Source organism: Panicum virgatum, chromosome 5K, assembly GCF_016808335.1.
Source record: "Panicum virgatum strain AP13 chromosome 5K, P.virgatum_v5, whole genome shotgun sequence".
Classification (NCBI taxonomy): Eukaryota; Viridiplantae; Streptophyta; class Magnoliopsida; order Poales; family Poaceae; genus Panicum; species Panicum virgatum.
Window position 1 is genome coordinate 56,075,448 of NC_053140.1, and position 26,785 is coordinate 56,102,232.

Consider the following 26,785-nt stretch of genomic DNA (forward strand, 5'->3'; position numbering starts at 1 on the left):
TGCTGCTAAAAGGCTTAAAGCCCATGCAAGCAATTTTTTGTCTCCCAACCTCTCTAACTCCTTTCAAAAACGAAGAAGAAAAAAAGAAACTTCTCTAATTCCCAGCATCTTCAGAACGGAATGTTGAGCCAAATCTTGCCCTAACTTGGTGAATTGCGTTCAAAAGATCAGCCCAACGTATGGACCAGATCATGCAGTTGAATTGAATCACGACAGTGTTTACTCACCTTGCGCCCATTGGAGAGAGAAAGAGAGGAGTGGTTAAGCTTCGGTCGTCCTCCGGCAGTTCAAACGACTGTTGTCACTATCGCAAATAGTCAGAAAATTTTAAAATAATAATATGTACAGCGGATTCCAAATTTTCAATAGATCCAAATCACCACACGCCACACGGCGTAAAGTCTAGTCTTATCTTAGGACTTTGGTCACCCGGTACAGCGACGTTCCGATAAAAAATAAAAGTCCACCCGCGGTCGCGGCGTGGCACGCCAATATTTCAACCCGCGCTCGTCAGTTCGGCAACGCCCCACAAGTAGAATGCTCGCGGTCACCAGATAACCCACGTAACGCACGGGAATCTGAGGGCGTCCGACGCGACGTTGCCCGTGCGCGCAACGTCGCAGGCTAGCAGCCACCGGGACGCCGCCGGTCACACTCAGGACTCATCCATCCACGAGGGACGGCGACTCATCTCCCGGCGAAACGAAACTCACCAGTCACCAGTCCGTCAGAAAACGCCGTGCCGATGCCCAAGAAGACGCTCACGCATCCGGCACCTCGCCGGCTCACCCGACCAACCAGAGTCCTGACTCCTGAGTCGACCCCGCCGGCGCCCGATGGGTCCGGGGTCCCGAACCAAACCAAACCGCCGCGCCCGACGGGTCCCAACTTCCCGAGCCGCCAGCCGCAGCCCGCGCGCGGCGCGCCACGAGACCGCGCCGCGCGGGCGCCAGGTGGCACCGCGTCCGCGCGGCGCGGGGTCCTCAGCACGCGAACGCGAGCGCGATCCAACCCAACCTTCCGTGCCCCCAACGAACTACTAGTAACCAACTGCGCGAGCGAAGCCTCCGCTGATCGGCTGATTCCGCGGCGGGCGGCGCTTGCAGGTGCGGTCCCGCGGAGCCCTAGGCCAGGCGCGCGCGAGGCAGCCCGCGGGGGGCCATGGAGCGCAAGCAGCCGGCGCCGGCGCCGGCGACGCGGCGGAAGGGCGCGGCGCCGAGCCGGAAGTGGCTGGTGGTGCCGGCGGCGGGGGAGCCTCGCGAGGCGGAGCTGGGGAAGCACCGGATCATGGAGATGACGGGGGTGCCCACGCGCGACCTCCGCGTGCTCGACCCGGACCTCGCCTCCCCCTCCACCATCCTGGTTCGCGAGCGCGCCGTCGTCGTCAACCTCGAGCACGTCAAGGCCATCGTCACGGCCACTGAGGCGCTCGTCCTGGACTCCAGCAACCCGCTCCTGGGACCCTTCCACAAGGACCTCCACGCCCGTGTCGCGTCTCCGGTACGTGCCTTTCTTCCTCCTTCCAGGGGCAGCCGAGTTTGCTCTGTTCTGATAATATTAGTTCTTCCTCAAAGTAAGGCTAAGCTAATGAACTCGCGCTCCGTGATGTTTCTGCAAAATTGCCGGCTGCTCCTGTGAAGGACGTCTCCAGCACGGGTCCAGCGACAGATCGTAGCAACGAACCGGAGCGGGGCGAGGGTAACGGGCCAACAGTGACTCTCTGCGGGGCTGGGAGTAACAAAACCCTGCCCTTCGAGCTCAAGGTGCTCGAGGTCTGCCTCGAGCACACATGCAAATGCTTGGAATCTGAGGTACATCGCTAAAACCGACATCTCTTTTAAAAAATCACTATGGAACTGCTGCAACCAGTTTGTTGCAAACAATGAATTCATGGAACATCTCTGCAATATAATGATTTTAAAATGGGTTCACTATCCGTCATAGACGTTGGCTCTTGAGAAGGAGGCGTACCCGGCCTTGGATGAGCTAACCTCCAAGGTTAGCAGGCTAAACTTGGAGCACGTCAGGCACATCAAGAACCGGCTGGTCGCGCTGTCAGGGCGCGTGCAGAAGGTACGAAGCAGAGATCCTGTTCCTGGTTGAAAAGTTTGAAGTGGCTGCTGTTATATTTAATCATTTGGCGATCTGTTTTTTCTATGTGGCTTGTTCTTTCGTAGGTCAGGGATGAACTCGAGCACTTGCTGGACGATGACATGGACATGTCTGAGATGTATCTGACAAGAAAACTTGAGTTCCAAGGATTCGCCGAGACGTTGAGCAGGGTGGATTCAAATAAGGACGCATCCACCGATCATGACGAGAGGTATGTAGTCTGATTCAGCTATGAACTTCTGTGGTTGCTAGGATGAGAAAATAAAGCAAACTCCTTAAAAAATATTGGAAGATTTGTTGTCGAGCCGAGTAGTGTATTGACAGGTGTATTGATTAAGAGAAAATACTTCGCGTCCTGTCGCGCGCACATGATTTCCTTTTTAATCTTGACTTGTATGACTGTATTCAGAGAGGATGAAGATCGTGACGATGAGACAGATACTGGCCGCGAAAGTTCTGCCTATGTTAAGCCTGATATTGAAGAGTTGGAAATGCTTGTTGAAGCCTACTTTGTGCAGATTGATGGCACGCTCAACAAATTGTACAATGTATGTTTCATCTCTCTTTATTCACAGCTTGGCCTAACTTAACATCTTCATGATAGATTGCTGTAGTAGTACACGCGAAACATGTCTTACTAAGAATAAAATAATTCATGTTCAAAAGAGAATGAAATAGTTATGGAAATAGCAATGACCGTTTCAATTTGACGTGCTGCCCTTTGTCTTTGACATTACAAACACGAGGTGTTGGATCATAGTGTCAATTATGTAAACTTGAAGATAAATGGATGCAATACCCTGAGAAATTCCTAAGCTCCTGTTGGACCAGTCACTGAAACTTAGTCTATAATCCTGAATAGCTTAGTCCAGATACAGTTTCTGGCATGTTCCGTGCATGATTTTAGTAACCTATCTTGTGCCTATTGCATGCCCACAGCTCCGAGAATACGTGGACGACACCGAGGATTACATCAACATAATGCTGGACGAGAAGCAGAACCAGCTGCTGCAAATGGGCGTCCTGCTGTCAACAGCGACCGTAGTGGTCACCGCAGGCATCGTGGTCGTGAGCTTGTTCGGCATGAACATCCACATCGAACTCATGAAAGATCCGGAGACTGATGAGGAGGCGAGGATCAAGAACATAAAGTTTTGGGAGACCACCTGCGGCACGGTGGCCGGGTGCCTTGCGATATATCTCCTAGCGATCTACGCGGGGAAGAGGAGCAAAATCCTCCACTGATGGTGTGATGGTGCTCTTCTCAAGTGTCGCGATGCGAGTTTTGGCTTCCGTTTTGGACCGGCACGGTTGCGTGTGTGGTGCAATAATCGAGATGATTGTGCCCTTTGCTCTTCTAGATTTAGCACGTTGATCCTAGTTTTTCGTCTAGGCTGTCCTTTTTTCTTGACCTAGCTTATAGTAGCTGCCTTTCGTTTTCCTGAATAAATGTGAGTCAAGGGCCTGTTTAGCACTTCCAGATCTAGGATTTCAAGTTCGTAGCACTCAATGAAGTGTTTTAAACATAGTATGTCATAACAAAAATTCAGCCAAAACACACCTTCCCACAGTCCAGCTCCAAGAATTTGAGTAGGGTTGACCAATTCTGTGCCAAACAATAGTATTGAATCAGTGGCACTTTAATAGGTGGTTCACACCTTGCGCAAATACTTTGTTCCGTGTGATTGTGCTAACGCTAGTATTGAACTGCTTTCATGTCCAGTAGCAAGGAGACAACGCATCTGCCGCTCGATCTGGGTGAAGGCATCATCCTCTTAGGAAGCGTGATGCACCACCGATAATTTTCTTGCATTGTTTCTGTGCATTTTCTGTTCATTTGTGCTTGGACACAAGTACACAACACTCTACAAAATTACACTGCTTTTAACAAGATTAGAACACGGACGTACAAGTTAGCTAACTATCAGGCATGTCCAACAGAAACTACTAATCAAGGATAAAATTAGATCACACAGGGACTCACATGTCCGTCTCTATTTAAATTACATTTTTACATGGGCGATCGAGTGTTCGAGACCAAGATTTTCGTACCATCACGGCAATATTTGCAAGCCAATGGGGGTCTCTCCACTAATTTTGTAGAAAGTCGGTAACCCTAGTGTACTTATGATTTCAATATAAACTTATAAAGCAGGGCCAAGGCCTTTGGCCCAAAATACTTGCAAGCGATCAGCACATGTTAGAAATGATTCTAAAACTAAGGCCTTTGGTCCAAAATACTTGCAAGCGATCAGCACATGTTAGAAATGATTCTAAAACTAAGTATTTACATTGGCCGACAATCAGATGAATACTACGATCACATGCCACTAGCTGTTTACACTCGCACCTTCCTTGCTCTAGTGCATCGAACCTGGGCGAAAGCAAAAAAATTAGAGGTAATTCCATGATACAAATGAGATCATGCTTTGTTTCCACGACTTACATTATCGCTCGTGTCAACACCAGTAACATCAGAACTGTTCTGCGAATTCAACAACTGTAATGCTCTCTTGCCCCTTTTCTTAAGGTCGGCTACAAAAATGTGAAGAACTGTATTATCTCTTGTGTCAACACGGTATGCATAAAATTCTCTAAGACACAGAAAAGTGGTAATACATTTTGTAATAGCCTCATAAAATTGTCAGAAGAAAAGCAATTTGTAGAAATGGACTAATAATTACTAATTATTTAAGATAGTTCCATTTCCAAACAGACAGCTGATCAGAACCACTATTATGTTGAGCTTTGATTTAATACCAACTTATAGTATTAGATTTTGTTCAGTCAGGTAAGACAGTTCAAGACCTCACATAGTCAGATTTAAATGAACCACAGTCGACGGATTTAGTCTCAGCCATCTGCCCATACAAACTCTGTACAGCCATTGACAAAATGAGGTGCTATCTGTATCCTAGACATAGGGTGGTTACCTCTTTTGTTTGATAAAGGCGGTTTCACAAAATTGTCATCGCAATCACCAACGTCTTCAAGTTCACTGGTGTAAGTCGATATGTAAATAGTAATAATAGATGGGAAGTTGGCAAAGGTCCAAAATGAAATTAAAAGGGGATAATTTTCACCATAAAACTGAAGAGCCGGAAAGCAAAGCTTCATGCTTCTGGGATTCAGATGAATCCTTGTCATGATCTCTCTTAAAGGAACTATTAATAATTCAGAATTAGTGTCATCATAATAATGAAAACTTGCAAGATAAACTTAGAGTAAAGTACAAAACAGAATTTTATCAAATAAGCTGGACAAGTTCATTTCAAATCCCTTGTTATACTTGCAACACCAGCAATCCAGCACATTCTGTAAGAGAGTTTTAGTTCTTTCTGTTGATTGAATGAAAGAGTTGTGCTTGGACTGGCATTCAAGAACTAGTAACCAGAAATCCAGGCCACTGGACACGGCAGGATAAAGTCCGTGCAATTTAATTTCTGATTTTATCTGAGAGAAAACTAAATGGTCCAAGTAAAACTGATCTATCAGAATCAGGTTTATATAAGTTAAATTCCTTTCTAGAATAGTGATGGCTACTGGGAATTTGTTTTCAGATTAAAACCCTTTTATTACAGGGATTTTTTTGTGCAAGACATTTTGGACATTGAAACAATATTCAGTTAGCATGAAATGAATGAGGCCGACCAATTATACCTACACACATAGATCTGATGGTATACAATTATAGTTAAAATGGCATTGTGTGGTTTTTCCAATGGTAACACAGGAAGATGAAGCCATATTAAGCAGAAATGGGGCAAGGTGCCCCTACACAGCAAGGTCAAGAATAATTCACATGATATATTGCAGTATAGTGGTGTAAAACTAAAACATGATATCATGACTTCATGAGGTAACATTTGTAGAACACATTTAAGACATTTCACAATATCAGCTTAGTCATGTGCATATACCAAACAATGCAGAGGAGTCAAATCATTTACAAACAAAGAAATCATGACAAACTCTTCTGCTTACCATTCTCTGAGACGAAAGTTGGAAATGTCCTGCAGAAACAATAAAAATATAGATATAAGTGTTCATGCGGGAACTATAGGTAATTCATTATCTAGCCAAACTTATAATTTGATTAGAGGTTAGCAACAGCTTTCAAAAATCAGAGGTTAGCAACTATGAGCATACCACAGTTTGCCAACAAGAGTTCCGATCTGCCTCTGAAGCTCTAGTATTCCTGGTGGAGGACCTATTCATAGGCCGATTCTGCTTATCCAAGAGGGAGACACAATATCTAGAATCAGCTTCCTTAGATAAACCCAAGGAGCCTGGAGATGACACCTTTGTGCCAGCAGAACCACAAGACGACACATTTTCTTTATCCAAGCTACTATTAGTATTCTGATCTTTTTTCCTGGACACAGCTTTCCCCGATGCCAAACTTTTGTTCCCTTTCCCTTTATCACAAACACTTGCATTCTGCCCCACTAATTTGCTTAGCGAGGAACAAACTTCCCTTTCAGGCGCAGATTCATTTGATACCCTCTCAGAAACAAAAGAGCATTTAACATTGTCCTGAAATGCATGTCAATGAGCTTAGACCATCACCATGTTAGGTGCTAGATGGTGTACCATTATATGTTTAAAAGAAGAAGAAACTGGAGCATTGCAGACAGAATATACCTGATGTTTATAAGGTTCATGAGCTTTGAGAATTCTGTTTACAAGCTTATCACTAATGAAATTTTCTTGGCATTCCTGCATTAGAAATAATGGAGCCGGACAAAAAATTAGTTATAATGGAAAGATATACTAAGCTATGCATTCAAATAATTTACAGAGTGGCTTACATCTACTTTTCTTTCACTCCCAGATAATTTATAGTAAGATGAGGGCAAGAGAATATGGCGTGGAGAATCAGACATCTTGCAATGCTTATCAAGTTCTTTTACAATAAGCAAGCCAATTTTCGAGAGAATGTGCAATTTCTGTGACAGGGATTTAGGATGTCAGTGTTCGATGACAAAACAGTAGGCAAATAGTACATGTCTAACAGTGGCCAAAAGACATACTGGAGTGATCTCAGAATCAGATGGATCCTCAGCCTTCTGAATAGCACGGAAGATCCCTGACAGAACTGATACAAAACTGATCGTGGGACCATGTTCAGTTCTGTTAACATTGTCTATTTCAACTAGTTCCCTCAACATCACACAAAGAGGGCTGTCAACAAAACAAAGGAACGCATAAGAAACATCAAATTTTCTAGCCACAGGAACCACTTAGTACCAACGGAGCTTGTAGCAGAATCCAAAAGTCTAAAATAAGAAAATACCTGCAAAATTCAGGAAAGCTAGTCTCATCTTCATAAGAATTGGAAGGGAGTCCCCCATCATATGCTAGAGTATGGATCAAGAAAACCACAGCATATGCTGGGTTGTCTACAATTGAATCTTTGCTTGCTCTGTTCTGTTGAACAAAAAACCTTCTTTGCTCCTTTAGCACTTCACTTAAGTAATTTGCTGACTAGCAATAGTACAGGGAAACCCCGTGAGCACATACAGGTTGCATGGCATATATATATATAGAAAACTGACAAAGATATAGAAAAGAAAAGAGGACATTTACTTCAGCACGGACGTCTCCAGAGCAATCTGTTGACGCTAGTGCAAAAGCACATGCATATCTAACTGGGATTGCACGTCTCTTCAAGAGGCCATAAAGTTTGCAAATAAATGACTTTCGGACAATATATGAAGGATCCTGGAAGCCAAACAAAATATGCGTTACAAAAAGAGAGATAATTTAAAAATGCAGATATCCTCCAATAAATAATAACAAGTACGAAATATGGAATTATGATAGGTCAGTCAGTTTAAAGGTCTCAATACTAATTGCACTAGTGGACCAATGTATGTAAGGCCAACTGATGCATGCAAGCATACATGTCTGTGCACAGAGAAGATTGCACCTCAAAATAAATGGCCTTCAAAAAACCTAGATTACCAAATAACTAGGGGTGCAAATTGGTGACCCTTAGCTTAGGTGCACCTCCAACCCTCTTTAGTTCAAAATTTTGTACTACTTTTCGAAAATGGGTGCACCTCCAACCCTCTTTAGTTCAAAATTTTGTACTTCTCCAGAAGTAGTACAAAATTTTGAACTAAAGAGGGTTGGAGGTGCAGCTAAGGGTCATCAACTTGCACCCCTACAAATAACTTTGAGCAGGTTAATGGGCAGAAATGCTGCCTCAATACGAAAAATAAAGACAATAATAATTAGCAGTGCAAAATATTGACGATACCCTTGCCATGAGAATTGTGTTACGAAATAATTCTGGTGAAATATGTGAATCCCATCTTGTAGCTAATTTCAGTACACATTTCCCAGCGGCCAGCTGCAGATACGGACCATCATTTTCACTGAATACAGCACGAGAGGAAATAGAATCAGTGTTAGTTTATATTGGTCAAGGTGGCATGATGCCGTAGTATAATTTCAATTGTAAGCTCAAACTTGTATTGCTGTTGGATAGGCCGACGAGCATATATGGTAGCAGTAGAATTGAGATTCCTCGTAATCGTGGGATAGATGGGGAAATCAGAATATAGCAAGATAGTGTTATTAATATCTGAATGCATTGTTTCTTTATTACATGCAGAGAACTGATGAAGAGGATGGCAAAAATGGGACTCTCCTAGAGTAACTGGTTTTGTAAGTATGCGCAAACTCTTTCATTTATTTTCTATAGAGTGCAGGTAAAAGAAACAATTCTACATTCCTTATCTCTCTATATACAAAGATTCATTGAGTTCCTGCTTCCTGTCATTGAACTAAACAAGAAGCATCTGACTGAAATGAGCTGACATTCCTAAAATACTGGACCATGTTTCACAATCACAATAACTCTAGAACATTGGTACCAACATAAAACGAAACTTGTAAAGCGCGTAGTGGATGACTCGTAAGCAGAGAAGGCATAAGATTTTGATTTTTCAAACTAGAAATATTGACCTTAACAAATATCATAGAAAAGCTAATCAACACATTTCAGAGTTTTTTTAAAAAAAAATAGTATCACCACTTTGCCAGTTGCCTGAAAGCTGAGGTTATAAGAAATACACAGAAAATTTGGAAAAGTAAATCGTTTTCTGAAAAGAAAAAGGGTTAAGCAGAACAAGACGAACCATAGAGCAATGTCTGGGAAAAGACCCTTCTCATATTCCAACAACTTCCCCAAAATACTGTTAATTCGAGCACGAGCTATTCTTGGTAAAAAACCTTTGACAAGTGCTTTGAGACAATAAACCTACAATAGACCACAAAAAATTCAGATCAGAACACAGATGCATCCCTAATGGTCTCCTGTTTCTCCCCACCCACAAAAGTAGAAGAAAGTTGTTTCCAAAGTGGATGCAATACGTAGAAACCCTGAAGTCAATTTCATCCATACTAAACCTAACATGAATCAAGTGCTTACTTTTGAACAGTGAACTTACCTTCAGTTTGCATGAGCAGCAGCATGTAGAATTGCCATCAAGGGATGACTGTCCAGATGTTGAAATGAGCTGCATAGACCAAAGCACAACAAATAAGCTTGTTTAACTCTAGACTAGATATTATTCTATAAAAAATACGTACTTCAGTTGACATCAAAATATCTTGAATGGAATTGACGATCTGCCTGCCATACAACTCATAGACAGAAGGGGAATGCTCCAATATTGAGCCCAAAGATTGTAATAGTGTTGGCACATTGCGACTATCATTTAGACCAGAAACAACTTTCTGCAGGGAAGAATAGATGACATAAATTGTACGAAATGGAAATTATCATAAAGTGTCAAGTTGGGGGAAAAAGTTAAAAACAAGGATCTATCTTGACAACAAACTTTTCATGAGTAGCATAGCATCATAGATATCATTTGACAACAGTATTAAGCATTTCAATACAAGATCAATAAACCAAGATGAACATAATATGTGCTTAGTAAGAACAATAAATAACGATGAATATAATATGTTCTTAGTAAGTAGATACTTTTTAACTAATTAGATTGTCCTACACTTCATATATTTAAGAACAGAGGGAGTAATTGATTATGTCATGGAAAAATTTTGGACATCAGTGACATGGGTTCTGAATGAAAACCTATTGCATCATATTTTAATCTTTGTCCTGCTCTCAGCCATGAACAAAACATATAAAAGCTGGATTTGTCAGCTTCTAAGTGCGCAGTTTATAGTTCGCACTAGTGAATAAGATGAAGAGAAATCTCAAAAGCTTTTATTTGATTAAAAGAGGGTTTTCTCTAGTAATATCAAAAGCGAGTTATTGCCCACATTAATTGTAAAGAGGGATCGCATAAATCATGCCACTTGTGATCAAACAACATATGCAAGTATACACAAACAGCAATGTAAACCTTGCAGCGAGTGAGAAGCAAGCAAATGGGATAAGAATAGGATAGACAAAGTTGGGTGAGCTTGAATGGAAGATTAATTAATTTCAAATGTCGAGCAATGGTTTGGTGAAAACGTAACAGCTGGAACACAAGCTACCATCATTCATGAAACACAGCATCTCAAAAAATGTCAGTGCTTTCTTCTTTATGTAATGTTAATTGTGGATTCAGACATTCAGAAATATAATAACAAATCAATGTAAGGGCCTGAACTACAACCTACCTTGCATAATTTAGCAAATTTCTGATCATCTGGGGAGTGCAGTGAAGCAATTGCAGTGATAGCATATTTTGATTCAGCACGAGTTCCTTCAATGCATTTTTGCTCCAATAATGGGTAAACAACATTGCTGGAAACAGAAATAAAAGCTTCTTTACTATGAAATGTACAAATATCCCTCTTACAAACAGATATACTGCAGTCCCACTTCTTTAGAAAACTGGGAAAAGTTCACTTCACCATAACGAAGTATTGTGAGTCTGTTAACTCATTAAAGTATTTTAATATTTTCTAGTCTATTTGACCCCTTGCTTCTTAATATCAGTGCAACTAAGCCATAGTGATAATTTTGCAAGGGTGGACAACGTTTAGGTGGTTCAACCTCATTGGATAGCCAGCTGGCTGAATGACGTCGACTAAACCACTTAAACCATTTCCACCCCGCAAAGTAAAGATAGGGTAACCATCATTAGGGGTTTAATGCAGCGATATCATGAAACAAGGGGGCTGGAAACTTCAAACGCAGCAGAAAAATAAATAAGTTGTTAAGTTGGCTCTCACAATACTTCAGAGTGGAGTGAAGTGGAACTTTTTTTCCTTGAAATAACAGATACAGTAAATATACTCTCTGAGTTTTGATCTATATACGAAGCCAACATGTCGCAGCACACGAGTAAATCAGAACTTGTCCATGATAACTCACATGTGAGGTGCAGTAACAAACATCAAACCTTAAGAATGCCTTAGTCGCTCAAATAGGTTGCCATATTTCCTTGTCATACACTGTGTGTAAGTACTTATTACCCTATGGGTCTACTAAGAGATAATGTTTACACTTCTTGTTGGTGTATATGTGAGGTGTTGCCTTTCTTGTTGTCCAGTCTTGAACACCGCTGCGCCGGTAGTTCAGACTGGGGGGGGGGGGGGGTATGTGAGCCCATGTATAGGATCTATATATCCCACCCTTCTAGGGTTTGGAGGAATACAAGCCATTATTCTCTCCATCACTTCTTAAATAAGCATTTGTCATGTTCAGAATAATCATCAAGAAACAAATAGATCAAGACAATACAGCTTCACATACAAATGCAATTACCTGAAATTAATAGATAAATGGTGTGTGGATTTTGCCAAATGTGCCAAGATCCGGAGAGTCTTCTCATTTATCAGGACTGATTCTTCTGAGAATAACTCAAGCAAGTACTCCTCTGACCCTTGGAATAATGATGGAAACACCAATGCAACTACCTACATGGTTAGTTGGTTACACCTTCGAGTGAGAAGCATACTAGATGCTTCTTGCATCAGAAGAAAACACATTGATAAACTCAAACATTAAAATTAAACTAGTAAGATGCAACTCATAAAATCCAACTGAGAAGGCAGTCCTTGTGGCTCTGTAAGCAATCTTGGATAGATGATAGAATTGCTTAGCATGATTGAAAGCATAGAAATAGTAATAAGTGTCAGCAGGAACCAGGAAGTCAAACAAGAGTGCTCTTTAATGGAATCTACAATTAAGAAGTCTTTAACATTGTTAAGTACATTGTAGCACAATCAAGGATGAGGACTGAAAATGCAGAAGACAATCATAAACAAGTTGCAGGCTCAGAGCATTGATGGAGCCAGAAATTATACAGGAGGTCAAATAAACACGTCCAATCCTGGCTTACAACAAGGTTAGAATTTGTGATGCCTGCAAAGAAACACGTAGCTTGCTTGCTAACTAATAGCCTGAGGCGTGCAAGCTGTTGCAACCAATTGCCAGAAAAAAAATATATAAATGCAGAAAACATAAAGAAATCACACAGTGAAGAGTACAATTAGTATGCCTAAGAAGAAACAGATAGCTTGTTTGCAGTCAAAGGTTGTAAAAATCAAAGATTCTAAGTCAGATCAGAAATCTTTAAGAACATAATAATGGATCTTAAAAATAAATATTGTAAAAACATAGATTCAATTGGCTATAATTGTAGAATCAGGACCCTTAATCCAGATTATAAAGACGTTAAATTGCATGGCAGAATCATAGATTTTGTCAACTCCTAGTTGGCAAGGTATACCACCTGTTGCAGTTACAAACAAAAAAAAAACAATCTGCCTTTCAAGATAATATATTTTTTCTTTTCACAAGGGACGCACCATTAAACTGCAAACATGTTTGGAGGGCCCAAATTTGAAATGCAGCCCTCCAATTTGATGGAGAAACCGAGAAAGTAAAAAAAAATACTAGACCTACCCCAACTCGTACTTTCTATATTATCATAAATATGCTTACCAGTAAAAGATCACAAGCAGATTCCACATAATCAGTTAGTTCATTTCCGCAGGATAAAAGAGATTCAAAGATAGCACAGATCATCTCCCGATTAAATATTGAATACGAACATTTTATAGACAGAATTTTGAAAAAGCTGTGCATTGGGTGTTTGTGTCCAATCCTCTTGAGAAACGAATCCTGCAGATGTTGCACACACACTGTCAGATACAACGAGCATAGATTTCTGAAGCTTTAACAATCTGTTAGGACTTAGGACAACTGTATTAAGAAGAACAGCACTTATGCAGTCGAAGGAAAACGAATAGAAGTAACTAGGGCATGGCAATTGAGATGTGTCCTTTTATAAGTAAAAAAAAGTTGAATTGATCAGATCTGTTAAGTTTATTTTATATCTCAGGCTCAGCAGAATTTAAAGTTAGCCACTTGTATTAAGGGTGTGAAATGGTGACCCAAGGAGCACCACTGACCCTCTTTTGTATAATTAATTAAACTAATTTTCCAAAACATGTTACATTTTGGTAAACTAGTTAGACTAATTGAACTAAAGAGGGTTGGCAGTGACCCTTAGGGGGCACCAATTCACATCCCTAACTCGTGGTAAGAAACTGAACATGGAAAGTTCATATTATGTTTTGTACTGAAAAGTATATCAGGATGTAGAACCGCTATTAAAATTGCAGTAGACTTGACTCACTGGAATATTTACTAAGTATTTCGATCATGGTGAATAGATGCATATCATGATGTTTTCTTTCCTCAATGCATGTTGACATCTTCCACAGTTAGCTCACTGAGTTTTTCTGTGTCTGTTATGGTAGCAAATATTACAGCAAGATAAGGACAGATAACATGGGGAGCAGTAAACAGAGGCACAATTGAGCAACAATGCATCATAAAAATATTAAAGTTAGAATTTAAATTACAGAAGGAGGAATTAAAAGGACAAATGCTGCTACTAACTTTTGTGAGGATTATTCTATCCATTAGTTCTCAAATTTGAAGGGCGTACACACTTGCACAGGTGTCAATTGAAAGGGTTATCAGCAAGATTAGTTGACGAGTAAGTAGAATTATGCAACTATGATTACAATTAAACGATTGAACATTGTACAGTGAAACCTAGAAACTATGAACTACAACATCGCCGATAAGTTGATATTGATGGGATTCACAAGATAACAGAAACCAGTACATTCGAGAAAAGATAACAAAAACAAGGAGAGATCAAATAGTTTGCAGCATGAAAGGGCTAAAAGAGTATTACTCTGATCAAGCGGCCTGTTGCAAAAGTAGTTCCCTCATCGATTAATCCAACCAAATCCTTAAATATGTTATTATCTTTCATCTGGTGCAAATTTTTAAAGCATTCTTCAGCTTTCGAGGTATCTGCAAAGGATGTTGCCATCTTTCTGAATGATGCGCAGATTTTCTTCTGTATTTCATCTGAAGGTTCCTCCTACAGCACATGCAGGCTTCATTTTGAGAACAAAGATCTGTTGTTGCCAATTGATTAATAATTTACAAACCTTCTTTGCTCGGAGCGATAAATACGCTTGCATCTCCAATTGCAACCTAAAGTACACTTCTTCAGCATAAAATATTTGCATAGAGTTATTACACTTGCATATTATCTGTTGTGGATACAGGATACCTACCTTCTCTTCTGAGAAAAGATGATGTTCAAAGCCTTAATATGTTCCAGTTTGAAATAAGAAAAGAACTCAATCCAATGGGTTGCTCTTTCTTTTGGAGAAAGTGATGATGGGAAGAGTTCTTCAGCAAATATTAGTTCCATATTCTGTGGCCTGCCATAACAAAGAAGCCAGAATTCAGAACTGTGGGCAAACTCCAATGTACAAAGGGAGAAAAAAGAACAAACCTGAAGGATTCAATATCATTATGGAAACAAACTATAAGCTTAGCTGGGATTTGTTCATAACGAGTGTTGACTGTAGCAGTTCCTTTTGAGCATTTCTCACAGTAATCTCGATACAGCTCCAGCAACTTATGCATCACATTTTTTCTAACCGATGCCTGCAAAGTATGATTGGGGTGAAGCACTGTAGAGAAGTAGCCGCATGGAGAAATACAAACAGTTTGTACTTACCTTTTTGTCACGCAGCCTCTCAGCTGCAAGCAATATCACTTCATGAGGAAATGAGCTAAGATTTGATTTGGCTAAATCACAGACAGTGTTAACAGCTCGGATCCTCACTTTTTCATCAAAATCTAGTAACCTTCCTTGAAGTGATGCTGCAAAGAAATGAATATCAACATGAAAAGGCTGATAACACAACAATCTATATAGAAGAACAACCAATAAAAGCAGCCTTACTAAGTATATCTCGTGCTTCATCCCCAGATGATTTAACCATGTAGCAGGCTTTTGCTGCATCAATTGCAGCAATTCTAACTTCTGCTGACTTATCGGAGAATCTCCTCAGGAATTCTATAAAAACTAACTTGTTTTCATGACCAAAATGAAGATTAGATAAGGCAAGAAGTCTCCCAATCAGGTGAACTGCCTCCAGTCGTATATCAACTTGCTCACTCTACAGATATTGATGGTACAAATTCAGGATGAATATTATACAGGTACAATGGTGTAACAAAGTAAAAGGAATCAACATACGAGAAGTTCATGTGTCAAGTTTGGAATGACAGCAAAAAGGATCTGGGGTGCACATTGGAATATTTCCAGAATAACTTTGTGATGTAATTTCCTGAGGTCATTAACTGGAATATCCTTGTTAAAAATGCATGAGGACAAAAAACTGCGAACGATAGGCTCCAATTTCTCAGCACAATTATGGATGATGTCAAAAGCAAGTTTATGGGATGCTCCCTGCACATGCAGAAAAGAGGAAACTAAACATTAGCTGATCATATACTTGGACCCAAGGATGAGTAACATAGGTGCCCACATGTATGAGTATTTGTCCAAACAACTGGGAACTTCAAGCTTTGAAGAAGCATCCCATCAACAAGTAAAAAAAACTACAAAGTAAATAACGTACTTTGTCATCTTTTACTAAATTGCGTAAAATCAAATCCACAAGAGGTTGGGTAACTTTTTCAGTCAATATTTGCATTATTATTGATAGCATGGCTTGGCACACACTCTGCTGAAGACCCTGCCTGCAAAAAGGTTTGCAGAAAAGATGTTAATAAAGACTTCATATTAAGTTTCTAGAGTCAAACAAGTATGAAACTAAAAAATTCAAATTTCAAAAATAATCAGGAATGTAGTATACAAAATATGCTAACAATAATGCAAGAGTTTCTTTTTAAAATACATTTTATTGGAATATGTGATTCCACTAAACAAAAGACTCAGCAACCATGATCCACCGTGCCTCGGAAGCAAAAGAAGAGTACATGGCAAAACTGCATGCAATGGGTACAGATACATAATTATATATTTGTGATGTATGTATTATGTTGATTAATATTGAATCTAGTGCAATTTGCAAGTTGACAAAAATATGTCACAGATCAAACTCTAGTGAAGCAATGATATCGGCATGAGAAATTATAAGAGTATACTGTACAAGTGCGATTGCAGGTATGTATTTAATATCTATTTCTTCCAAAAAGTTACTAAGACAAATGTCTATAAAAAATCACAAAAAATTAACAAGTTCCAAAACTGCACCTTTACTGGAGCAGAGTTGTATCCAGAAAATATGACCAATTCTATTAAATAACATATCTTCAAGAAATTTATCTGAGTTTTCTAGGTTTGTGTTGGAGTATATTGAGCCCATGTGTATAGAGGCCCATGTGTTGGATCTATATATACCCACCCATCTAGGGTTGGAGGAATAGAGCAATAATTCCATTCCCGTCATTATGGTATCAGTAGATTAGGTTTTCCTCTCTCCTCTGTTCCAGCCGCCGCCGGCTCCCTGTTCGCCGCCGCCGGCCATCTAGGGTTGGAGGAATAGAGCATGGCCGGCCGCCGGCCGCCGGCGCCGCTCTTCTCCCCTTCCTCCTTCCCTCCCCTCACCTCACCTTCCTCTGCTGCCGCGCAGCAGGCGCTGAGCCCTGCTGGCGCCGCCGCATCCTCTGCCTGGGGCCCGTGGCCGCAGATCCGGCCCGTGGCCGCCGCTACTGCAGCGGCTGGCGCGGGCGCGGGTGCCGGGCCCCGACCGGCCGCCTCCTCGGTAGCCTCCCAGTCGCCGGCCGCCGCCCCAGTATCCTCCCAGCCGCCGGCCGCCGCCCTGGTCTCCTCCCAGCCTGGCGCCGCCGCGGATCCAGGTGCGGGGGGGTCTGCGGGCGCAGGGGGGAGCGCCGCCCAGCTGCAGCCTCCCCTGCAGCAGGCAGCGGGGAAGAGCCCTGCCTTGCAGCAGCCAGCGGGGGGGAGCACTGCCCAGCTGCAGCCTCCCCTGCAGCAGCCACTGAACGCTGACGCAAGCACCGCCCAGCAGTTCCCTCCCTGCAGCAGGTGCAGCAGTGGCCCACGGCCGACGATGATGCAGCTGTGGCTGACGCCCAGAGCGCCCGCGCTGCCGCCCAGTGCGCCGCCGCCGTCGATCCGGCTGTCCTGCGGGCCGCGGCACAGCTACTGCAGGCCGCGGGCGTCGATCCGACTGCCCTGCGGGCCGCGGCGCAGGTGCTGCAGGATCCCGCCGCCGTCGTCGTGGCCCACCGCGCTGCTGTCGCAGCGGGCAAACAGCCCGCCGCCGACGCCGCTCTCGCCGCGGCCCTCCTCGCCGCCAAGTCGGAGGCTTTGGCGGCCCAGGAGCGGGTCCGCGTGGCTGCCCTCGCCTGGGAGCGCGAGCGCGCCGTGGCCGACGCCTCCGCTCTCCGGGTCGCCGAGGCGGAGCGTTTCCTCCGCGCCTCCTCCGGCCAGCTGCACGTCGACACCGAGCCAGGCGCCTCTTCCTCACGCCAGGCGCCGCCCGCTGGATCTGGAGTCTGGTACGACCCGACCGACCCCATGGTCGCCCAGCTCCACCTCCAGGCGGCCGGAGTCCAGAACATCAGGGCCCTGGTCTCCGTCCTCCTCGACCCCGCGTCCTCCTCCTACGGCCGCTGGCGGGACCAGGTCCTCCTCACCCTTCGCCGCTACGCCCTCGACGACCACGTCCTCGTCGACTCGCCGATCGAGGCGCGGGACGTGACGTGGCTGCGCCTCGACAGCGTCGCCCTGTCCTGGATCTTCGGGACCATCTCCCTGGATCTTCAGGACCTCGTCAGGACACACGGCGGCACCGCGCGGCAGGCCTGGGTGGCGCTCGAGGGGCAGTTCCTCGGCAACGCCGAGTACCGTGCCCTCCAGCTCGACGCCACCTTCCGCACCTTCGTGCAGGGGGACCTCTCCGTCGGTGAGTACTGCCGGCGGATGAAGAGCATGGCCGATGCTCTTCACGACCTCGGGGATCCAGTGTCCGATCGGGTCTTGGTGCTCAATGTCCTACGGGGACTGAGCAGCACCTACGACCACCTGAAGGGCTGGATCGCCCGCCAGAGGCCCTTCCCCACCTTCCTGCAGGTCCGGGACGACCTCGCCCTCGAGGAGATCACCAGGGGTCTCGCGCCCGGATCGTCCTCGCCCACCCCCGCCGCGCTCGTTGCTACTCCACCGACCTCCTCCACTGTTCCTCCTCCCGTTGGGCAGACCGGAGGAGGGGGGGCCGTGGACGTCGCCGGCGACGGGGTGGTGGTGGTGGCACTGGTGGCCCTGCTTCTGGCAACACCGGTACCGGTGGGGGCCGTCGGGGCGGCGTGCCGACACCGGCTCCGGCTCCGGCTCCCGCTCCCGCCCCTGCTGCTGGAGGTACGCCCTGGCCATCCTTCAGCAACCCATGGTCAGGGCGCATCTCGATGTGGCCGTTCCAGGGTCCGGGAGGGGGGCCTCGTCCTCATCTCCAGCCGGCGGCCATGTTCACTGGCGCTGCTCCACTCTTCGCGCCCTCCTGGACCCCGCCCGCTCAGCCCAGCCAGCAGCCGACCTGGCCTGGGGGGTGGGAACAGGCAGCTCTGGCGCAGTCCTTCAGCACCATGGGACTGACGCCGCCGACCAGCACCGAGTGGATCGCCGACTCGGGCGCCTCGTTCCACACCACTCCCGATGCTGGTATCCTCTCTTCTGTCCGACCCCCACACCCTTCTTATCCTCCTTCTATCATGGTTGGTGATGGGTCTTGCCTTCCTGTCACCGCCGTGGGTTCTGCTCCTTGTCTTCCTCATGTTCTTGTTGCTCCTCAAATGGTTCACAACCTTCTTTCTATTCGCCAGTTTACTGCTGACAACTCCTGTTCTATCGAATTTGACTCTTCTGGTCTTACTGTGAAGGATTCGGCTTCCCGGCGTCCACTTCTCCGATGTGACAGCCCGGGGCCCCTTTACACTCTTCGGCTTCCTGCTTCCGCTGCCTCGCCTTCGGCTTCTTCGTCTTCTGCTTTTGCCGTGACGCCTTCTTCCACCACCTGGCACCGCCGGCTTGGTCACCCCGGCCGCGACGTTTTGGCTCAGCTCCGCCGTAGTACCGATGTTCCATGTACTAGGGCTCTTGCTGAGCACCTCTGTCATGCGTGCCAGTTAGGTCGTCATGTTAGACTTCCGTTTTCTGTTTCTTCTTCGCATGCTGCGCATGCTTTTGATCTCATTCACTGTGACCTGTGGACATCTCCTGTACTCAGCATGTCTGGCTATAGATATTATCTGGTCATTGTTGATGATTTCTCTCATTACTCTTGGACTTTCCCTTTGCGCGCTAAGTCTGAGACCTTCCCCACCCTCCTCCACTTCTTTGCCTGGGTGTCCACTCAGTTCGGCCTCACCGTTAAGGCCGTCCAGTGTGACAACGGGCGGGAGTTCGATAACTCCACCTCCCGGTCTTTCTTCCTGTCTCGGGGTGTTCAGCTGCGTATGTCTTGTCCGTATACCTCTCCTCAGAACGGCAAGGCTGAGCGGATGATTCGCACGACGAACGACGTCGTGCGCACCCTTCTGATCCAGGCTTCCCTGCCCCCGCGCTTCTGGGTTGAGAGCCTCCACACCGCCACCTACCTGCTCAACCGCCTTCCGTCCACTGCTTCTCCTGCTCCCACTCCACACCACGCTCTTTTCGGTACCCCTCCTCGCTACGACCACCTTCGGGTCTTCGGGTGTGCGTGTTACCCTAACACCTCCGCCACCGCTCCTCACAAGCTGGCGCCCCGCTCGACTCGTTGTGTGTTCCTCGGTTACTCCCCTGACCACAAGGGGTACCGATGCTTTGACCTCACCACTCGCCGCGTCCTGATCTCCCGACACGTCGTATTCGACGAGTCGGATTTCCCCTACTCCACCTCCTCTACACCTTCTCCTGACCCCGAGCTGGAGTCTCTGTTTCCGACTGACCCGGTGGTTCAGCCACCGTTACCTGTCTGTCCTTTCCCTGCAGGTTTTCCCGGCGCGCCGGCACCGTTTCCGGAGATCCCTCCTGTGCCGAGCGCGGCCCCGGTGCCCGCGGTCGCGCCACGCGCGGTCACCGGACCTCCGGTCGTGCCGCGCGCGGACTCGGTGTCACCCGCTGCGCCACGCGCGGCCCTGGTGCCTTCCCCTGCACCTGCGCGGTACACTCAGCCGGTGCAGGTGTACCGGCGCCGCTCGGCGCCGACCCCGACACTGCAGCGGTACGCTGAGCCGGTGCAGGTGTACCGGCGTCGTTCGGCGTCGACACCGGCGCCACCTCCTGCTCCAGAGGCACCTGCGACGCCGACACCGCCGCCGACGCCGCCACCTCCGGCTCCCTCTCGAGCCGAGCCGGAGGTGTACCACCCGCCGGTCATCCATCGGGATCCTCGGCATATCCATCCCATGGTGACTCGGCGGATGGCGTCCCAGGCCGCGACTCTCTCCGCCACCGAGGGAGAGCCGCGGGTCTCTCCGGTACCCTCCTCTGTCCGCGACGCCTTGGCGGATCCTCACTGGCGTCGCGCGATGGAAGAGGAGTACGCGGCTCTTCTTGCCAACCAGACGTGGGACCTCGTGCCGTGTCCGTCTGGTTGCAATGTGGTGACTGGCAAGTGGATCTGGACGCATAAGCGTCGGGCTGACGGCACACTGGAGCGCTACAAGGCTCGCTGGGTTCTCTGGGGGTTCACTCAGCGGCCTGGTGTGGACTATGATGAGACCTTCAGCCCGGTCGTGAAGCCCGCTACGGTGCGCACGGTCCTCTCGCTTGCGCTCTCGCGCACTTGGCCTGTGCACCAGCTGGACGTGAAGAATGCGTTTCTTCACGGCACCTTGTCAGAGACTGTCTACTGCTCTCAGCCAGTGGGATTTGTGGACTCGAGTCGTCCAGATATGGTCTGCCAGCTCAACAAGTCTCTCTATGGACTGAAGCAGGCTCCTCGGGCTTGGTACTCTCGGTTCGCCACGTTCTTGATGACACTGGGGTTCACAGAGGCCAAGTCTGACACGTCTCTCTTCATCTACCACCGTGGGGATGCGACGGCATATCTGCTGCTATATGTCGATGACATTGTGCTCACAGCTTCCAGTCAGCAGTTGCTTCAGAGTGTCATCTCCTCTCTGCAGCGGGAGTTCGCTATGAAGGATCTTGGTCAGCTCCACCACTTCTTGGGCGTCACTGTTGAGACTTGCCCGTCTGGTCTCCTTCTGCACCAGCGGCAGTACGCCCTCGATATTCTGGAGCGGGCTGGGATGACTGAGTGCAAGCCCTGCTCCACTCCAGTCGACACTCAGGCGAAGCTGTCTGCTGATCTGGGTGATCTGGTGGCTGACCCTACAGCCTACCGGAGTCTGGCCGGCGCTTTGCAGTACCTCACCTTCACCAGGCCGGACCTCACCTACGCTGTTCAGCAGGTCTGTCTCCACATGCATGATCCCCGGGAGTCACACCTTGCTGCGCTGAAGCGTCTCCTCCGGTACGTCCGTGGCACTGTGGACCTCGGCCTGGTACTTCACCGCTCGTCCTCTGCTGAGCTGGTGGTCTACACCGACGCTGACTGGGCTGGCTGCCCGGACACTCGTCGCTCCACCTCTGGCTACGCCGTCTTCCTGGGCGGCAACCTGGTCTCCTGGTCTTCCAAGCGGCAGCCGGTTGTCTCCCGCTCCAGTGCCGAGGCAGAGTACCGGGCTGTCGCTAACGGCGTGGCGGAGGCGTCCTGGCTGCGACAACTCTTGGCGGAGCTCCACAGCCCGCTCGCCAAGAGCACGCTCGTCTACTGCGACAACGTCAGCGCCGTGTATCTCTCCACCAACCCCGTCCAGCATCAGCGGACGAAGCACGTGGAGATCGACCTACACTTCGTGCGCGACAGAGTCGCCATCGGCGATGTTCGGGTACTCCATGTCCCGACTACCTCCCAGTTTGCTGACATCTTCACGAAGGGGCTGCCCTCGTCGACCTTCTCGGAGTTTCGATCCAGCCTCAACGTAGCCGGTGGCTAGTTGTGGCTGCGGGGGGTATTAGCCCTTTTTGTGCTCCACTTGTACTCTCATCTTGTCCAGTCTTGAACACCGCTGCGTCGGTTGTTCAGACTGCGGGGGGGTGTTGGAGTATATTGAGCCCATGTGTATAGAGGCCCATCTAGAGGCCCATGTGTTGGATCTATATATACCCACCCATCTAGGGTTGGAGGAATAGAGCAATAATTCCATTCCCGTCATTAGTTTGGAGTGTTCCAAATATGTTTTCAGCAATAGCGAGTACACATGGCAAATAATATCCACCTAGACAAATACCATAGTCATCAAAACCCAAGCATGAAATTACCATAACAGATGTACAGGAAGGACATTGCAATCATAATCAAGAAAGGCTATCAATGAAGAAAAAATGAAAAATGAGTGTTCCAGTTGAATAAGAAAATACAGAAAGATGCTTAGCATGCACACTTGCATAGCGATATGGTGGCCAAGGCACTTGTTGAATCCACTCCATCAAATAAGTAAATCGCACTTGTCCCATAATACAGCTTATCTTTAAACAGGCACACAATTATGCAGTTTTGGGACACAACATTGGAAGTCTTGATGACCTGAGAGCTCCTAGATCTAGATGTCTCCATAAATTGCTAAGTGGACAGAAACTGATATATGTATACTAGAAAAAAAACATCTCACAATTACTACTAAAATATGCTCAACAAGGAACAACTGCATTTGCAAGCAAATAATGGACAAATGCATCATATTCGAATGATGATTTGAACAAAGTTTAAGAGGATAGCAACAAAAGCAATAGATGTCCTTGTACCTCACTGATGTGAAGAAAATTTTGACCATATCAAGAATCAAGTCCTCACACCCAATGTTAAGCATTATCATAGAACATCGAAGCGCAGCAACACTTTCCAATATCTTCATCCTTCTAGTAAGATATGGACTGCTAGTTTCAGTAAGGTCTGCAAATATGCTGATAAATAGCCTAAATATTTCCTGTAAAAAATCAGTTAGCCAAGTGTTATTGAGTGCAGTTCTTGGTCAAATTGCTATTTTCACTACTTATTCTCAAAAGTAATGAAGTCTTAGAAGTTTTGTTGAGAAAGATGTAACTATTAGGTAGTATTATGCATCACCAAATACAGAGGGCATGACTGTTATGTACCTTAAGTATTTCATCGCTAAAAGGTGGATCAGGTGCAAGGATCCGCATAACCTCAATAAAGCAAACCGCAACAAGAAGTTTGACATCCTTATCCTTATGGTTGAGTAAAGTGGTCTGGACTAGAGATTTACTCAAAGCATGAAGAGCATCCTGCAGAGAGGATGATTGACTAAGCTCTGATAATGCATTTTCAGCTTGCTGCAGATAAGAACAAAAAGTGTGTTAGGGAAGTAAAGAATATTAATCCACTATTATTTGACCCTTTTCATCACTATGGTTATCAAACATGAGTACGGATTAATTAATGTATAAGTTCATGGCTAGTTCCAGAATAACTTCTATGCTAGGCTGAACTTTTAAAACAACTGGATGATCAAACCACAGTTACACAAGAAGTTAAAAGATAATAAATTGTTGAAATGTTAAGTGACTCGCTGTCAATTTACAGAGATGAGTATGGCCATGCCTCATACATCCTTTCATTCAGCATCGAAATCTTCATGTGAAAATCATGCCTAGCTGCTTCCTTCTGTTATAGCAGTTCAGAAAGAAAGCAAACATTGAACAGCAAGCAGCGCCAAAACACTGAGTTTATGAATGCTTCTCTCTCTGCTGCTTCAAGTTGGCAGGAAGGTCTTTAGTAGGAAACTGGTACTTTATTCCCCACCTTGAAATATAACCCCACAAGCAAAACTAGTTTAAACAGAAGAGGAATAAGTGCCACAAATCTTCACCCGGGAAGCATGTATGATTAACAATAAGTGCCACAAATCTTCACCAACAATCCCGAAAATCCCCAATTAAGAAACCAACTCCTGAGTATCTACTCGCTCAAACAGAAACACCACATTGACCAAACATGACATCCTCTACTGGTATATACACGACTTCTTCAGCGCTGCTGCACTATCACTCCAGCTTCAGATGAAAATTAGTACGTATTGCAACTTGGTATTCAAATTCACTAAAAACTGTCAGAGACTCGGAAGGCCGCATCCACTTCCTGAACCCTAACTTCCAATTTGAGGAGAAAAAACACCAAACTTAGCAACGCGCCAGTGCACCACCGCAAGGGCTATACTATCAAATTCGAAACATCAGAGGCGGCGAGGCAATTCACGGGAAATGGAAACGCGCTCGGTTAGATCGAAGAGTAGATGAGCCACGAGGAGAAGCGGGTGGAACAGTGTAGTGGTCACCTTGAGCAGCTTGACGAGAGCGTCTTTGCCTAGGCGCGGCTGCCCGAGGCGCTTCCCGACCTCCCTCACGACTTGCTCCGGCGAGTCAGGCATTGCGGGCGGCGCCTGGATCCCGGAATCCGAAACCCTAGAATGCTACGCGGTGGGAGAACGGGCGGGGACGGAGGGCGAGGCGGAGGCGGAGGCCATGAATTGGAGGAGGAAAGCAGTGTGTCAGAGCGCGGAGTCGGCTAGTTGGGGTCTTGGGGACGGCGATTTCAGCCAGTGGAGGTGCCCTACGGAGCAATTGCATGTGATAAATACAAAAGGCAAAATTCACTCAAATGTTTGGCTTTCAAACATCTCACATGTTCGATCGCTCTTTTTTTTTTTGAACCGCTGTGCAATTGTTATTGGTTAGCTCAACTACATTTTTTTCTAAAACCTTTTGAAAAATGTGGATATTATCATCCAATTAAACTTTCTTTATGGTATGTTATATGTGTTTCTTAGAGCAACTCCAGTAAGGAGAGCAAATAGGCTGCCATATAAAATTTTAGTTTGTGGACATCAAAAATCAATCTATATTAGAAGGAGCAAATGGATTATTATTTTGGTAGGCCTTCCAAATCCCCCACCCCCATTTGGTGGCCCTTTATTTGGGCTGCCAAATGTGAGCCCCACTGATTTCTCTTTTTTTTTCATTTCCTTCATCCCGATCTAATCGGCCCCCGCCCCCGCCCCGCCGCCGCCGCCGCCACCGGCGCACCTCGGCGGCGCGCACCACCTGCATGCGCAAGGAGGCAGTAGTGCACGAAGAGGTTGATCTCCTGCGCCACCACCAGGTCGTGCCACAACAGCAGGTCGTAGTTTCTCAGCGCGGTGCCCTCCATGGTGGACTCCACGGGAGGATGGCGCAGTCGGCGGCGCCCCGCTCCACGGCCGCCAGCGCGTCTGCGAAGGTCCGGCACGGGACCGTGTCGCACTCGGGCAGCGCCGTCTTGGCCGTGACCTCGTTGTACACGCCCTGGAACGCCACACGGAGCCCGGAGCCGTCCTGGCCCCCCGCGCCGCCGCCGCCCGTGCTCACCGAGAGGTGGATCCGGTCAGCATGGCTGTTGACGTGCCCATTGACGCCCTTGTTGCCGTTGACGTGCCCGTTCACCCCCTTCTTGCCGTTCACGCCGTTGATGCACGCCTTGCTGTTGGGCGGCGGCTTCTTCTCGGGCGCGCGCCCGTCCACGCCGTTGGCCCTGGCCGCGGCGGCGGGGACGAAGGAGACAGAGGAGGAGGACCTGTGCCTGGTCCGGCGGGGTGTGGGCAGGAGCAGGTGCTTGGGGAGGTGGAGGGAGGAGGTGTATGCCATAGAAACACCGCGGAGCAAAGGTGGGGAGGTGGGATTGGGTGAGGTCGGGAGATGGAGTATGACAGGTGGGGCCTAGTTGCCAGTTGATAAAATGGAAGCCCAATTTACTCAAACTGCTAGAGTGGAGACCTATATTTGGATGAGTAAAATTTAGAAGTGGGCTTCTAAATAGGTATTTGCTCACCCAAATTTAGAAGTCCTACTGGAGTTGCTCTTAGAACATCAGTTGCACGTAGCAAGTAGAACCCTTATAGAAAATGTGGATAGTGCAAACTATAATTGGTTGTTCCTTCTCTATTAGTTTCATTACACAGTCATGTACCTGTTTGGCAGGGCTTCGGCTCCTTCAAAAACAGCTCCGGCTCCAGCTTCATTGGTGGAGCGGTTTCTCTGGTGGAGTTGGAGCCGTTTTGCAAAAATATTTGGCAAAATAGCTTCACGTATTGGATTGAGTGGTAAATGTCTAAATTACCCTTTATTGTTTTTTCCTTCTTATTTTCTCTCTCTTTTTCTTTTTCTCTTCTATTTTTTCCTCACCTCCTTATCCGATGCCGCCTGCCTCGGGCCCCCCGCCGCCATGAGCTTCATCCCTCCGCCGCATCCCGCCTCGAAGGCCGCCGCCGCCGCGAGGTCCC

General features: G+C 46.5%; 2 protein-coding genes across 2 annotated transcripts; one reads left to right on the top strand and one right to left on the bottom strand.

Moving 5' to 3' along the window:
* The first annotated feature begins 858 nt into the window (after positions 1 to 858).
* On the top strand, positions 859 to 3,682 carry LOC120708794 (magnesium transporter MRS2-E-like). Its single transcript, XM_039994210.1, has 6 exons — positions 859 to 1,500; positions 1,641 to 1,811; positions 1,945 to 2,073; positions 2,178 to 2,323; positions 2,522 to 2,660; positions 3,052 to 3,682. The coding sequence occupies exons 1-6, from the start codon at positions 1,162 to 1,164 to the stop codon at positions 3,355 to 3,357; spliced, it is 1,230 nt and encodes a 409-aa protein (XP_039850144.1). The 5' UTR covers positions 859 to 1,161; the 3' UTR covers positions 3,358 to 3,682.
* Positions 3,683 to 4,034: 352 nt separating this feature from the next.
* LOC120708793 (sister chromatid cohesion protein PDS5 homolog A) lies at positions 4,035 to 25,069 on the bottom strand. Its single transcript, XM_039994208.1, has 29 exons — positions 24,806 to 25,069; positions 23,607 to 23,804; positions 23,256 to 23,437; positions 16,057 to 16,177; positions 15,672 to 15,884; positions 15,375 to 15,591; positions 15,147 to 15,292; positions 14,919 to 15,073; positions 14,695 to 14,844; positions 14,566 to 14,611; positions 14,304 to 14,495; positions 13,037 to 13,216; positions 11,855 to 12,006; positions 10,762 to 10,888; positions 9,715 to 9,861; positions 9,573 to 9,641; positions 9,261 to 9,382; positions 8,378 to 8,495; positions 7,702 to 7,836; positions 7,409 to 7,599; positions 7,146 to 7,296; positions 6,924 to 7,061; positions 6,757 to 6,831; positions 6,262 to 6,648; positions 6,097 to 6,125; positions 5,196 to 5,276; positions 5,046 to 5,110; positions 4,559 to 4,647; positions 4,035 to 4,486 (listed from the first exon to the last, which is right to left on the bottom strand). The coding sequence occupies exons 1-29, from the start codon at positions 24,896 to 24,898 to the stop codon at positions 4,451 to 4,453; spliced, it is 4,005 nt and encodes a 1,334-aa protein (XP_039850142.1). The 5' UTR covers positions 24,899 to 25,069; the 3' UTR covers positions 4,035 to 4,450.
* Positions 25,070 to 26,785: the final 1,716 nt, after the last annotated feature.